This window comes from Gossypium hirsutum, chromosome A01 (genome assembly GCF_007990345.1).
Source record: "Gossypium hirsutum isolate 1008001.06 chromosome A01, Gossypium_hirsutum_v2.1, whole genome shotgun sequence".
Taxonomy (NCBI): Eukaryota; Viridiplantae; Streptophyta; class Magnoliopsida; order Malvales; family Malvaceae; genus Gossypium; species Gossypium hirsutum.
This window is the reverse complement of record NC_053424.1, coordinates 18927703-18940457: the sequence shown is the minus strand read 5'-3', so window position 1 is coordinate 18940457 and position 12755 is coordinate 18927703. Positions and strand designations below refer to the sequence as shown.

The 12755-nt window shown below is 33.9% G+C and overlaps 1 protein-coding gene and 1 long non-coding RNA gene across 3 annotated transcripts; one reads left to right on the top strand and one right to left on the bottom strand.

The window, feature by feature from the left end:
- Positions 1–1948: 1948 nt before the first annotated feature.
- On the bottom strand, positions 1949–2550 carry LOC121229639 (uncharacterized). The gene is made up of 2 exons (XR_005927493.1): positions 2410–2550; positions 1949–2299 (listed from the first exon to the last, which is right to left on the bottom strand). It is a non-coding gene; the product is annotated as an uncharacterized lncRNA (long non-coding RNA).
- LOC107917867 (squamosa promoter-binding-like protein 14) lies at positions 2319–8462 on the top strand. Of its 2 annotated transcripts, none has more exons than XM_016847234.2 (12): positions 2319–2829; positions 2930–2993; positions 3336–3969; positions 4071–4264; positions 4347–5191; positions 5327–5401; positions 5511–5618; positions 5707–5827; positions 6050–6185; positions 6258–6402; positions 6513–7112; positions 7447–8462. In XM_016847234.2, exons 3-12 carry the CDS (start codon positions 3377–3379, stop codon positions 7873–7875), a joined length of 3246 nt encoding a protein of 1081 aa, XP_016702723.2. In that variant the 5' UTR covers positions 2319–2829; positions 2930–2993; positions 3336–3376; the 3' UTR covers positions 7876–8462. The 2 variants fall into 2 exon arrangements, with proteins under 2 accessions (XP_016702723.2, XP_016702724.2); XM_016847235.2 differs by having other exon boundaries at positions 2927–2993.
- The last annotated feature ends 4293 nt before the right edge of the window (positions 8463–12755 follow it).

The window sequence follows — 12755 nt, the reverse complement described above, 5'->3', positions numbered from 1 at the left end:
AATTGGCGTTGTTTGTTGGAAACAAATAAAAAATTATGTCTTTACCCTTAGAGAGCTATTGCCATTAAGAATAAGAAAGCCAAAAAGCTATCCACTATCAACTCCATGTTGGTACTAGAACAAAGATCAAAATGACGTTGTGGAAGCCTATAACTTATCCTTTCCGCAATTACAATGATGGAGCCATAATCATACCCATCCATTCTTTCCACAATTTATTGGGAGACAATAAGTAACCAAGAAATGAAGTAAAAATATTTTTAGAGTTAAAGGCAAACTCTAAGATGTTAACACAACCCTATCTTAAGGGCGTAACCAAATCTCTCTGCCCCGATAAAGGGAAGATGAGGCTGTAATAAGGTGTCAAAGCTATTGACATATAAAACATTTAACGGGGTGTCATTTACACTGTATCTTCATTACACTCTTTTAAATACCTCGTAAAAGGATATTCTTAGCAAGGCTAAAGGAATGTTGAGAACTCTACCACTTATACAGTCCAACCTATAGAAGAGGAAGTCTACAGCTGAGCGCCTTATCACAATGATAAAGTGCCACACAACAAATGACTACCTTAACCTGAAGGATATCACCGAAGTAGTTGTAAGAAAAGAACAATTGGAAAGATTCATAGAACAAAGACTCTATTCTTTAGAAGATGGAAGAGCGGGGCACCACAATAAAAGGAATCTTAAGAGTCTCCAAATATTGGTGCAAAAGTAGGGGATCTTAGGATGTTAACACACGATGGCCACCCATTCACAAATAAAGCCAATAGGGAAAAAGGATGAATATGATCCCCTAAGGTTGACTGCTTGGCAAGACAAAAAATCCAACCTTTCCATATGCGCCAAAATCATAGTTCAGCAACCATTGGACAAAGAAGGTAGCCTAGAATGAAGGTGGAATACCTTTCAAGATAGAAGGTGCACAAGCTTTATAGGAAGAAAATGACCCTAAATAGATCAATGTATATTCATTTTAATGACAAAGGGAGACTATTTTGTTATGCCAAGTGACTTAACAACACAATGGTCACATGAAAAAGTTAAGGCACTCATATGAAGTTAACATGAGGATAAAGTTGATTTCATATTCACGGCCCCCTCCATAGATCTCCTTATTAGAACAAGAATGCCTAATAACACTTTAGGAAGTAGTTTGGGGAGAAAAGAAAAGGATCAAAAACAATGTCGACTTCTCAAATGCACAAAGGAGAAAGCCTTCCCTTTAAAGAGGTAATGAAGGGATACCTTGATAATTTCCTTCATCTAAACATGATCACTCCCCAAACCTTATTGTTAGATATATGCACAGCATTTGTTACATCTTATCACTGCCAATTAGAAGGACACAAGGAAAACCACTTGAATGGAAATAGAAGGGGGTCAAAGAAAAAGAGAAACTTGTCTTCTTAACTCTTCCATCCCTTATGAAGCTTTGCAACGTAGCTATTGGACGCAACGTCTTATTTTTACAAGAGCTGTAAAGACAAGGAAATAAGTTTTAAAATTTTGGTGTGAGATCTAGGAAGTTTCAAACTATTAGCACACGTCCAGGACCTTCATCCTCAAGCTTTAGACCAATGAAGAGGAAAACAAAGAGATTCCTTAAGGGGCAACCCATATGAAGTGTGAGTGTAACACCTGGTTTTCGAAATATCAATTTTAGGTCGAATTTATTAAACCTAGCTATTTTGGGAAGTCAAATCAAGAAGTTTTTGGGAGTGGGCATGATAGTGAATTAGAGGCTCATTAGTTAGTGACCAAGTATTAATTAGAATAATTAGTTGGTTGATAATGAAAATTTAAAGATTAAGGCCTATGAACTAAATTGTAAGGCTAGAAAAATTAAAGGGGTCAATGTGAGAAAAACTGAAATACATAATTTAAGATAAGAGAGATCTTTAATTCATAACAAATTCAAACCCCTTATAACAAAATTCCCATTTTAAAAATTCAAGTATCATCTTATATAAATATCTAAAAAAAACATTATATATCCAAATACATTCCAACTCCCAATCAATACTAATTAAACTAGTAATGAAGGGCTTATTAAACACAAAATTCAAGAACTTAGTTAACCATTACCATACATACAAGTACAACTCAAAAACAACAAAGAACGTGCTACTTACACTTACGGGTAATGACTAAACTAGACAAGTTAAGAACAAGGAAAGGAAGAGTCTTGGATTCTTCGTTGCTCCGTGGGCGGCCCTAAATTATGAATATAACCTCAATCCAGCTTCAATTTACGATTTACGGCAACACCCGACCCCTAATATTAAACAAACCTGATAAAATAAATAAAATAATTCAAGCTAAGGCAAAGGCAAAGGCAAAGGCAAAGGCAAAGGCAAAGGCAGTCACAGCGAAAAAGTAAAAAAAATTAGAAATGGAATACCAGCCTACTAACTAGTCTGCTACCAAGTTTTACTTTTTGCTTCTTCTTCTTCTTCTTCTTCTTCTTCTTATTTCTTTTGAGAGAGACAACAAAAAAGTAAACCAAAGTTGTGGAGCCAAACCCAAGTTCCCAGTTGTTTCATGTTCATCTTCTCGGATCTGACTGCGTTTCCTTGCTGTTCTACCTTTGATTCCTATATATATTTTTTTCCGTTTTCCTTGTCTTTTTTTTTTAATTTCAAAGAGGGAGACGCAAGTCCAAGTCTGATGGTTGGTATCTGGGAGAAAGGAGAATTCAGATCTGTGATTACCATGAAGTAAAAGGCTGAAAAGGTTGAAGGCGGTGGTTGCTTTCACTTCTTTTTAATTTTTTTATTTGCTTTTACGAGATGATGAAGCGTTAAGCTGGGATTTGGTTAAGGTATCTTATTTATTTACGCGCCTATATTTTCTATTTGCTTGTGTTGTATCATTCATCTGGCTCTTTTTAATTTAATTTTTTTTTTACATTTCTCTAGTAGTTCCCAATCTTTGTCTGATCTGATAATCAGCCGTGAAATCCTCAAGCTGAGGTTTTTGTGAAAGGTATGTTTCAAATCTTCTTTATTTTCTTATGCGCATATATTTGCTATTTATTTGGATAACTGTTATCATTCATCTTGCTCTTTTTTAGATTTTAATTTGATTTCTACATGTGTCAGTCGTTGAATATGTTTTTATCCAAGTCCCAATCTTTGTCTGATCTGATAATCTGCCCTGAAAATTATGATCCGGAGTGTTTATTCTCAAGCCTTATCATCCCCTATAAGATTTGACTATTCATCTTTCTTATTTTGACTTTTTGGATGAGATGAACTACTTTCTCTTATGTTAGTAGTTATAGATTCTCAAAAATAACTTGTTAAAATAGCCATTTCTTTTGTCCAGAGATCATTTGGTGTCTGGAAAACCAAGTTATTTTCAGACCCATGGAGGATGCAGGCGCGCAAGTAGCTCCTCCCCTTTATATTCATCAGGCCCTTGCCAGCCGCTTCTGTGATACGCCTTCTTTACCCAGGAAACGTGACCTTTCTTATCAGGCCTCAGACTTTCTGTACCAAAACCCTTCACAGCAGCGTGTTGCCAACCCCAGGGACAACTGGAACCCAAAGCAATGGGAGTGGGATGCTGTGAGATTCATTGCCAAACCCTTAAACACCGAGATTCTTCAGACAGGGACTGCTACAGCAGAACAGAGAAAGAAAGGTCATGTTAATGGGAATGAAAACTCTATAACATCCAAAAAGGCCACTGCAGCAAATGATGATGATGAGAGACTGCAACTGAATCTAGGTGGGGGATTGAATTCTGTGGAAGAGCCTGTTTCTAGGCCTAACAAAAAGGTCCGTGGTGGATCGCCTGGGAGTACCAGCTACCCCATGTGTCAGGTTGATAATTGTAAGGAAGATCTTTCTAATGCAAAGGACTATCACCGTCGGCATAAAGTGTGTGAGATTCATAGTAAAGCGACTAAAGCTCTTGTTGAGAAGCAGATGCAGAGGTTCTGCCAGCAGTGTAGCAGGTTGGTACTTTTATGTTCTCATTCTTAAAATTTTTACCCTTGGCATCTAGTTTTTTAGCTATTGGTTGAACCCACATCACCTTTATAATGCTTATGTGCAGGTTTCACCCTCTTTCTGAGTTTGATGAGGGGAAGAGAAGTTGTAGGCGTAGGCTTGCCGGGCATAATCGCCGTAGAAGGAAGACACAACCTGAAGATGTGACCTCACGGCTTTTACTCCCTGCAAACAGGGATAATGCCGGGAATGGAAGTTTAGATATTGTCAGCTTGCTGACTCTTTTGGCTAGGACACAAGGCAAGAAATTTTTTCTAAATGAGTAAAATTTACAAATTATACTTTTTAAGTTGAAGATGATGTTTGTGCGCTTAATGTATAGGTAAAACTGAGGACAAAAGCATTAATCCCTCACCGGTTCCAAATAGAGATCAACTCCTTCAGATTCTTAGTAAGATTAATTCATTACCTTTGCCAATGGACCTGGCTGCAAAGCTACCCAATGTTGGAGTTTTGAACAGGAAGAGCCAGGAGCAACCTTCGCTAGGCAATCAAAACCAATTGAATGGGAAAAACACATCTTCTCCATCTACAGTAGATTTGCTTGCTGCCCTTTCAGCTACATTGACGTCCTCTTCTTCCGATGCCCTTGCAATGTTATCTCAAAGAAGCAGCCAGAGCAGTGATAGCCAGAAGACCAAGTCCATCTGTCCTGATAATGTAGCTGCTTCCAGCTCGTTAAACAGAGCTCCTCTGGAGTTTACTTCATTCGGAGGAGAAAGAAGCAGTACCAGTTATCAATCTCCTGTTGAAGATTCAGAATGCCAGATTCAAGAAACTCGAGCTAATTTACCATTGCAGCTATTTAGCTCCTCACCTGAGGATGATAGCCCACCAAAGCTAGCATCATCTAGGAAATATTTCTCTTCTGACAGTAGCAATCCAATGGAGGAAAGATCTCCATCTTCATCTCCAGTTGTACAAAAATTCTTCCCGATGCATAGCACACCTGAAGCTGTCAAATATGAGAAAGTGCCCATTGGCAGACATGCTAATACAAATGCTGAGACAAGCAGGGCTCATGGTTCTATTATACCTCTTGAGCTTTTTAGTGGGTCAAAGAGAGGAACAGGACGTGGTTCATTTCAACATTTCCCTTCTCAAGCGGGGTATACGTCTTCTTCTGGGTCAGATCATTCCCCCTCTAGCTTGAACTCTGATGCTCAGGTATCGTATAAGTAGTACCTATTCTAATTTTTATTTAGGTTATACTTCATTTTGCTTTCTTTTACCATGCATCATGCTTGTGCTTGGTATGTGTGTTACATTAACATTTCTAATGGTTGAATGGTTTCTAAGCAGGATCGTACTGGGCGAATAATTTTTAAGCTATTTGACAAGGACCCCAGCCACTTCCCCGGTACACTACGGACCCAGGTGAGGAGTTGTTTGCCAAAATTGGCTTTATTATTGCATATAATTGGAAGTGGAGATTCCATAATGTTCTTGTAGGGATTAATGATGATTCTGATAACTTGTTTTGCAGATTTATAATTGGCTTTCAAATAGTCCATCTGAAATGGAGAGTTATATAAGGCCTGGATGTGTGGTTCTGTCGGTTTATGTATCAATGCCGGCTCCTGCCTGGGAGCAAGTGAGTGTGCTACTACATTCTGCATTTGTAACTTCCCCTTTGTGCAACATTGAACTGACCATTTTCAGGGCGTGTTTAATTTTTTCAGCTTGAAGGAAACCTGCTTCAGTATGTCAATTGTTTGTTGCAAGACTCTGATTCAGATTTTTGGAGAAAGGCAAGGTTTTTAGTTCATACAGGGAACCGTCAGTTGGCGTCACATAAAGATGGTAAGCACTGATGGAAATTTGTGTTTTTTTATTTTTTGCTCAGCTTCAAACTGTTGTACTTGATACAAAACATCATAATTTATTTAGATACTTCTTGGGAGTGTCTTTATTATTGCCAACTATGTTAAGATGACTTCAAAGATATACTTTTTTTGTTGATTGATTGGAGTCTGCAATTGAATTACACTGCTTTGATTATAAACAGTTCCTTTTCCCCCTCAGGAAAGATCCATCTGTGCAAATCCTGGCTATCGTCGAGTTCACCTGAGTTGATCTCAGTGTCTCCTTTGGCTGTTGTGAGCGGGCAAGAAACCTCTCTTTTAGTGAGGGGTAGAAATCTGACTAATCCTGGCACCGAGTAAGCAAAAAGATCAACTTTGAATTTCTTGATACTTTGTATTTCAGAAATGTTGATTTGAAAACTGTGCAGGATTCATTGTGCATACATGGGTGGATACTCATCAATGCAAATTAATGGGTCAACATATAAGGGAGCCTCATATGATGAGGTAAACATGGGCAGTTTTAAGATTCAGGTTCCATCACCAAAAGCACTAGGTCGTTGCTTCATTGAGGTAAGACTTCATGTCAAACAATTGCTATGTTTTGACTATTTGGGTCATCCTCAGTATTCTGGACGGTTCTGAAGCAGTTGCGTTTTTATTTTTCCCCAAATTTTGAACAGGTGGAGAATGGATTCAAGGGAAACAGTTTTCCTATAATAATAGCTGATGCTGCCATTTGTAAAGAATTGAGACTTCTGGAATCTGAACTTGACACAGAAGTTAAAGCTTCTGATATTATTTCTGAAGAGCATGCTTATGATTCTCACCGTCCAAGGTCAAGAGAGGAAGTGCTGCACTTTCTGAATGAACTTGGATGGTTATTCCAGAGGAGCACTGCTCCCTTGCCCAAGAGTTCTGATCATTCCCTTCGCCGTTTCAAGTTTTTGCTTATGTTCTCTGTTGAGAGTGACTATTGTGCTTTGGTCAAGGTACTTCTTGACATGCTGGTGGAAAGTAACTTGGATATGAATGACCTATCCAAGGATTCGCTGGCCATGCTTTCTGAGATTCAGCTCTTAACCCGAGCAGTGAAAAGAAGGTGTAGGAAGATGGCTGACTTGCTCATACATTATTCTATCAGTAGTAATGATGGAAACTCGAAAAAGTATATCTTTCCACCGAATCTTGAGGGTGCTGGTGGAATCTCACCTTTACATTTGGCTGCATGTACATCTGGTTCAGATGATATGGTAGATGTGCTGACGAATGATCCTCAGGAGGTATGAGCATTACAGTGTCATATTATTATTTATGAGCTGGTTTTTTAGGTTTAATGTAAGGAATTGAAATTTCTCCGTGAAAATCCTTATAAGACTCTTTTAGTTAAATATACATTCCATTTCTTGCAACCTAGATTATAAGTTCTTTAATGAGACACTGCTGATCTTATCCTGGCCCTAAATGAGAAAACCATGTTTAGAGTTTAGACCTTTCTCTCAATTTGTGAAAGGAGATGGGAAGGTGGTGGGTACTTTATTTTTATATATCTTGGTCGAATGTCTCAAATTCCTTTATTTGTAAGCAAGTTTTTGAAGTTATGAATTTTTTTTGTAGATTGGGTTGACCTGCTGGAGTTCCCTTCTGGATGCAAATGGGCAGTCTCCATATGCCTATGCTATGATGAGAAACAACCATTCTTACAACAAATTAGTGGCTGGTAAATATGCTGACAGAAGGAATGGTCAAGTTTCTTTGACTATTGGTGTTGAGGATCAGCACTCAGGAGTGTCTGCAGTGCAGTTAAACAAGATAAGTTTGCGGTTCAAACAAGATCGTAGTTCTTGTGCCAAGTGTGCAGTTGTGGCAACAAGATCTAACAATAGGTTTCCGGGTTCACAAGGTTTGCTTCAACGTCCATATGTTCATTCAATGCTTGCCATTGCTGCCGTCTGTGTTTGTGTCTGCTTATTCCTGCGAGGCTCGCCAAACATTGGCCGTGTTTCTCCCTTCAAGTGGGAAAATTTGGATTTTGGCACAATTTAGTTGTGGTATGGGTAAAAATCATTTTGAAGCAAGTAACAAACTAGGGGCAGGTTGTGCATGGTTCATTGTACTGGAAAATTGAATTGAGCCTAAGGGAATTTGATGGATAAAACTGGGTGGAATAGGGGCAGACTCCATATGCTGCCTGATTGCTTGTGAGCAAACCTGAGATTTGGGATATCCTTTAGGCTATGCTCCTCGTTTTGTATAATGGATTGTGGTAAATTACCAGATCCTAAGACCATACAAAGGCTGATTTTATTTGTTGGATGAGATGATAGGTGAGGTGAAGATGTTGTACGTACAGCCACAAGGCTTGAATGAATATTGCTACTGCTAAAATTTTGGGATGGAAGTGAGGAAGTGGAAAGACAGTGTTGGCAGAGAAGATGTAAGCAATCTGAGAATGAATAGAAATTAAGTTCATTAGTAATGTGCTTTGTATTGTATGTTTCACTTTAATTTGATTCCTTGAGTATTTTAGAGAAGTTATTATGGTTTGTGTTAGTTTCATTATCTATCATTGTAAAGTTGATGAAACAGCCTGTAGCATTGATTATAGTATACCATGTTGTACCATTACCTGATTCACATGTTGCCAAGTTTTTGCATTTCTTACCCTTTCATGGTTGGAATCCAATTACTAATAACATGTTAATTTGTTTGATTTTAAAAATTATATAATTTTTCGTCTGAATTATAACTATTGATTTTTTTAAAAAAAACTTTAAATGCAAAAAATTTTAAAAAAAATGCCCGAGTTTTCGAAAGAGTTTAAAAAATGGAGTTTTTTGTTTTTAAAATTATAAAAAATTAAGGAAATTATTAAGAAAGTTATAAAATTTTTAAAATTCCCAAAATATCCTTAAATTACAGTTTCAAAATAATTTTAAAAATTTTGAATTTTCATGAAATTTCTAAAAAATTTCTAGCATGAACCCAAGACCATTGGAAATTTTTGTAAAAACCCAAATGTTAATTAAAATTATAATTATGCCAAAAATTCATGGAATTCTAAAATTTTTACAAATTCCTAAAAGATATAAAATTTCCAAAAAGTTGTTTAAAACATATTTAACATTCAGAAAATTCCAGAACAAATCTAAAAAGTTGAAAACTTTGATAAAATCCTATAAAGAAAAATCTTGAAAGAACCCTAAGACAGTCTAAAACCCAAATATACACATCTTTAGTTTGAAGGAAAACACATTAGCACTATAAATATACTTTCAACACATAAGCTCACTTTAATATGTTCAAACCATGAGTTCGTCCAAAATACAAATCAAATCATAAATGCATGTCATATTCATCCTATCTTGAGGAGCTTCCCCATTTTCATTCTACTTTATGATTTGATTTGGATTTTAGGTTCTTCCCCAAATTTTAGATAACATTTTTATTTTATGAAAATTTTATTTCTTTTACAACTTTCTGAAAATTTTTATATAATTTAATATTTTTTTTGTATATCTATAATTTTTAAAAAAAATCTAAATATTTTATATTCTTTTGGAAGTTTATAATTTTTAATAATTTTATGTTTTTTAAATAGAAACTTCCACATAACTATAATTTAAAAATATTTTTATAATTTCAAAAATAAATTAAAAAAATTCATTTTTAGGAGGTGTTTTTTTTTATTATTTTATACTTTCAGAAAAATTTGGAAGTTTTAAATTATCATTAAAAGAAATTTTAAAAACACCAAAATGATGCTTTAACTATAGTTGAATGGGTTAAAAACATTGTTTTCAAAATTGAATTGGTTAGACAACCAAATTCCAATCCAATTAGTTTAGTCGCAAAAAAATAACTACAAATAAATAAAAATAATGACATAAAAACCAATTAAACATTCTAAATTCAATTAAAATATTAACATTATCATTCCTAAATGTATTGTAAAATTGAATTTAAAGCACCAAAACCAACATTAACAATATAAATTCAAGTTCCCTAAAAAGATATAAATTTTAGTAAACAACATAATTAATGTCAATTAAAATCATTTCAAGTAATAAACACATTAACAAAATCCAATACCATTCGCATTTATAGACATATAATCCATTAATTAAAAAATACATATACAATTTATTATTAAATGATAGCATCCAAAAGTATTTGATCTGAAGACACATACATACACATTAAAAGTGTGTAAATCTTTAAATCACCTAAAATTTGAGGCTTATAAATATGTTATTGGATTAATAAATACAACAAATTAATTCAATTAATTTTAATTTCAGATTCAAAAGCGATTTAGTGTCTCCATTTGGACCAATACACTTATTATTTTTCAGTTCAACCAGCTAGAAAAACAAGATCGGTTCACTTCCAACAACATTGGTTAAAAAGAGCATACCATCATTTGTTATCGAGTTAATGAATAAGTGACATTGATAATATTAGTAAATAATGCTCAAAATGAAAAATTACTATATGCAACTTAATTATATACAAGGACAAGACATCGCTTTAAAATTTATAAAATTATAAATTAATATATGATAAAATAACATTTTAACCTAAAAATATAAAATTCTAATTTAATACTTGTAAATTATAATAAAATTACATTTTAATTTTCATTAAATTTCCACCCTTCCGCGTCGATTATGCATATTATTACATTGGTATTTTCTAGGGACTATCAAAATTTCTTCGGGCGTACGCAACTATTGCGTAATAGTTGCTGTGTTCGGAAGGTAGTGGTCCGTGTTGTTTGATTTGCTTAATCAACCATAAGGTGTTTGAGAATACGTATGAATGAAAAAAGGTTGATTGGTTGACAAAGTGGGATGGATGACACGCACGTACGTTTGGTCTATTAGCGGTAGGCAGCTCTTGCATGCGTGGACGCGTCTCATCGTGGGATAAATCCAGGACTTAGAATATATATATATGTTTGTTCATATTATTATATATTAATTATTTGGACAAATGGTTCATATATATTAATTATATATATGTTTGTTCATATTATTATAAGGCCGCCCTGACCTCCGGAAAGCGATAGTTTAGGATGAGAAGGCTTGGTCCCAGTCCAAGATGCCGCTGGTAGTGCATGTCCATATCCATCTCCATGTGCATGTGGTTCTAACCTCTTTAAACATTTGCATCATTCTACTTCACACATGTCTTGTCTCTTCTTTTTCTCCTCCCTACCATTTTTATAGTATACATTTTTAGTTCCTTCTGAAATATTTAGAGTTGATATGGGGTGATTTGCATATTTTTAAAGAATTTAATTAAACTACCACCATATTTTTCCATTTTCTTTTGAATTTAATAACTCTTTTGGAATCTTTAGAGTTAAGAGGAATGGTTTATATATTTTAATAAATTTAATTAAATCACTATTGTGAATTTTAATTTTATTATTTATATTTATTTAATTATGCTTTAATCTATATAATTGTATATATATTTTTAACTCTTAAGAGTTTTTTTTTGGGCCAGAAATTCGATGTTTATGGGTCAAGTTAAGTATGATATTAGAACACTTTATGCTTACCCAAGTTTGTCTCGAGTTGAAATATGAGCCTAAAATTTTATCCGAGCCCACTCATATTTAGAAATGGCTAACACAAGTCCAATTTAGGCTCGTCCATAATATTTTTCATTTATCAAAATTTTATATATAGGCATCTTAATATTTTTTAATGTTTTCCTCAAAAAAATATTTTTTAATGTTATCATTATATAGTAGTATATATTCTTATAGATTTAGTTTTTATGTCTTATAAATTACATAATATTTAAAAAATAACACAAGATGCTTAAACTTAGAAAAATGGGTTGGTTCAGGTTCGAGCATTGAACCCATATTTTAAATAGGTTGTAACGATTTGATTTTCATTGGTATCGAAAAATGCGGTTTCAGAATCCCATTTTTGTAAACCGAGTCTGTAGATATAAAATAGGAATATTTACGAAGTTAATATAGAAATATATTGAAGAATGGTCAAGTACTTTAGCTGATAGAATAGTTAATTAAGACTCAGTGACTAAATTGTAAAGTTCAGTTGCCATTGACTTTTAATTAAGGAAAGACTTGAGGACTTAAATGAAAATTAACCAAAGGGCCAAAATGGTTATTTATTCATTTTTCATTGATATTGACAGTGTGTGCCACTTAGATTGGTTAATAATAAAAATTAACATAGTTAAGCCTAATTAAGCTAATTAAGTTAGATTAATTAAGCCTTAATCAATATATATACACACACTAAGTTAGTGGATGAAAAGTGTCATCTTCCCCATTTATTTCTCTTCCAACTGTCCATGCTTAGAAAAACCTAAGGAAGGAAACCATTTTTTATGTTTCTACATTCAGCCATCAATAAGGTAATAAAATCAAGCCTTTTTTTTATAATTATTATAGATTTTTTATCATGAGAACTTTATTTAGTTAGCCCATGTATCAATTTGTTCAATTATTAAATTTTTAGCAAGTTTCCATTGTTGATTAATTAATGAATTAGGTTTGGAATTGATAGATATTGAGCTTAGATTATAAAAAAAAGACTAAATTGCAAAGTTAATTAAGCTTATTTATTAGCTTGGTAACATTAGGACCAAATTGAATAAATATAAAACCTATCATGAAATTATACTAGAAATAGAAAGTAAAGTGTCCTTAATGAAAGAATGTGAAATCGGATTTTAATCCGAAGCTAGGAATTGAAAGTTATACTTATCCCAAGTTTAGGGGCTAAATTAAATAAAATGCAAAATATATGTATATTAAAAAAGGAATTAATTTGAATCATGCAATTCATGGCATTGTTGTTATGAGCCATTAAATGGCTATTGTGTGTTAATATATGATATTGATTGTTATAAATATAATTGTATAGAACCAAAATTTG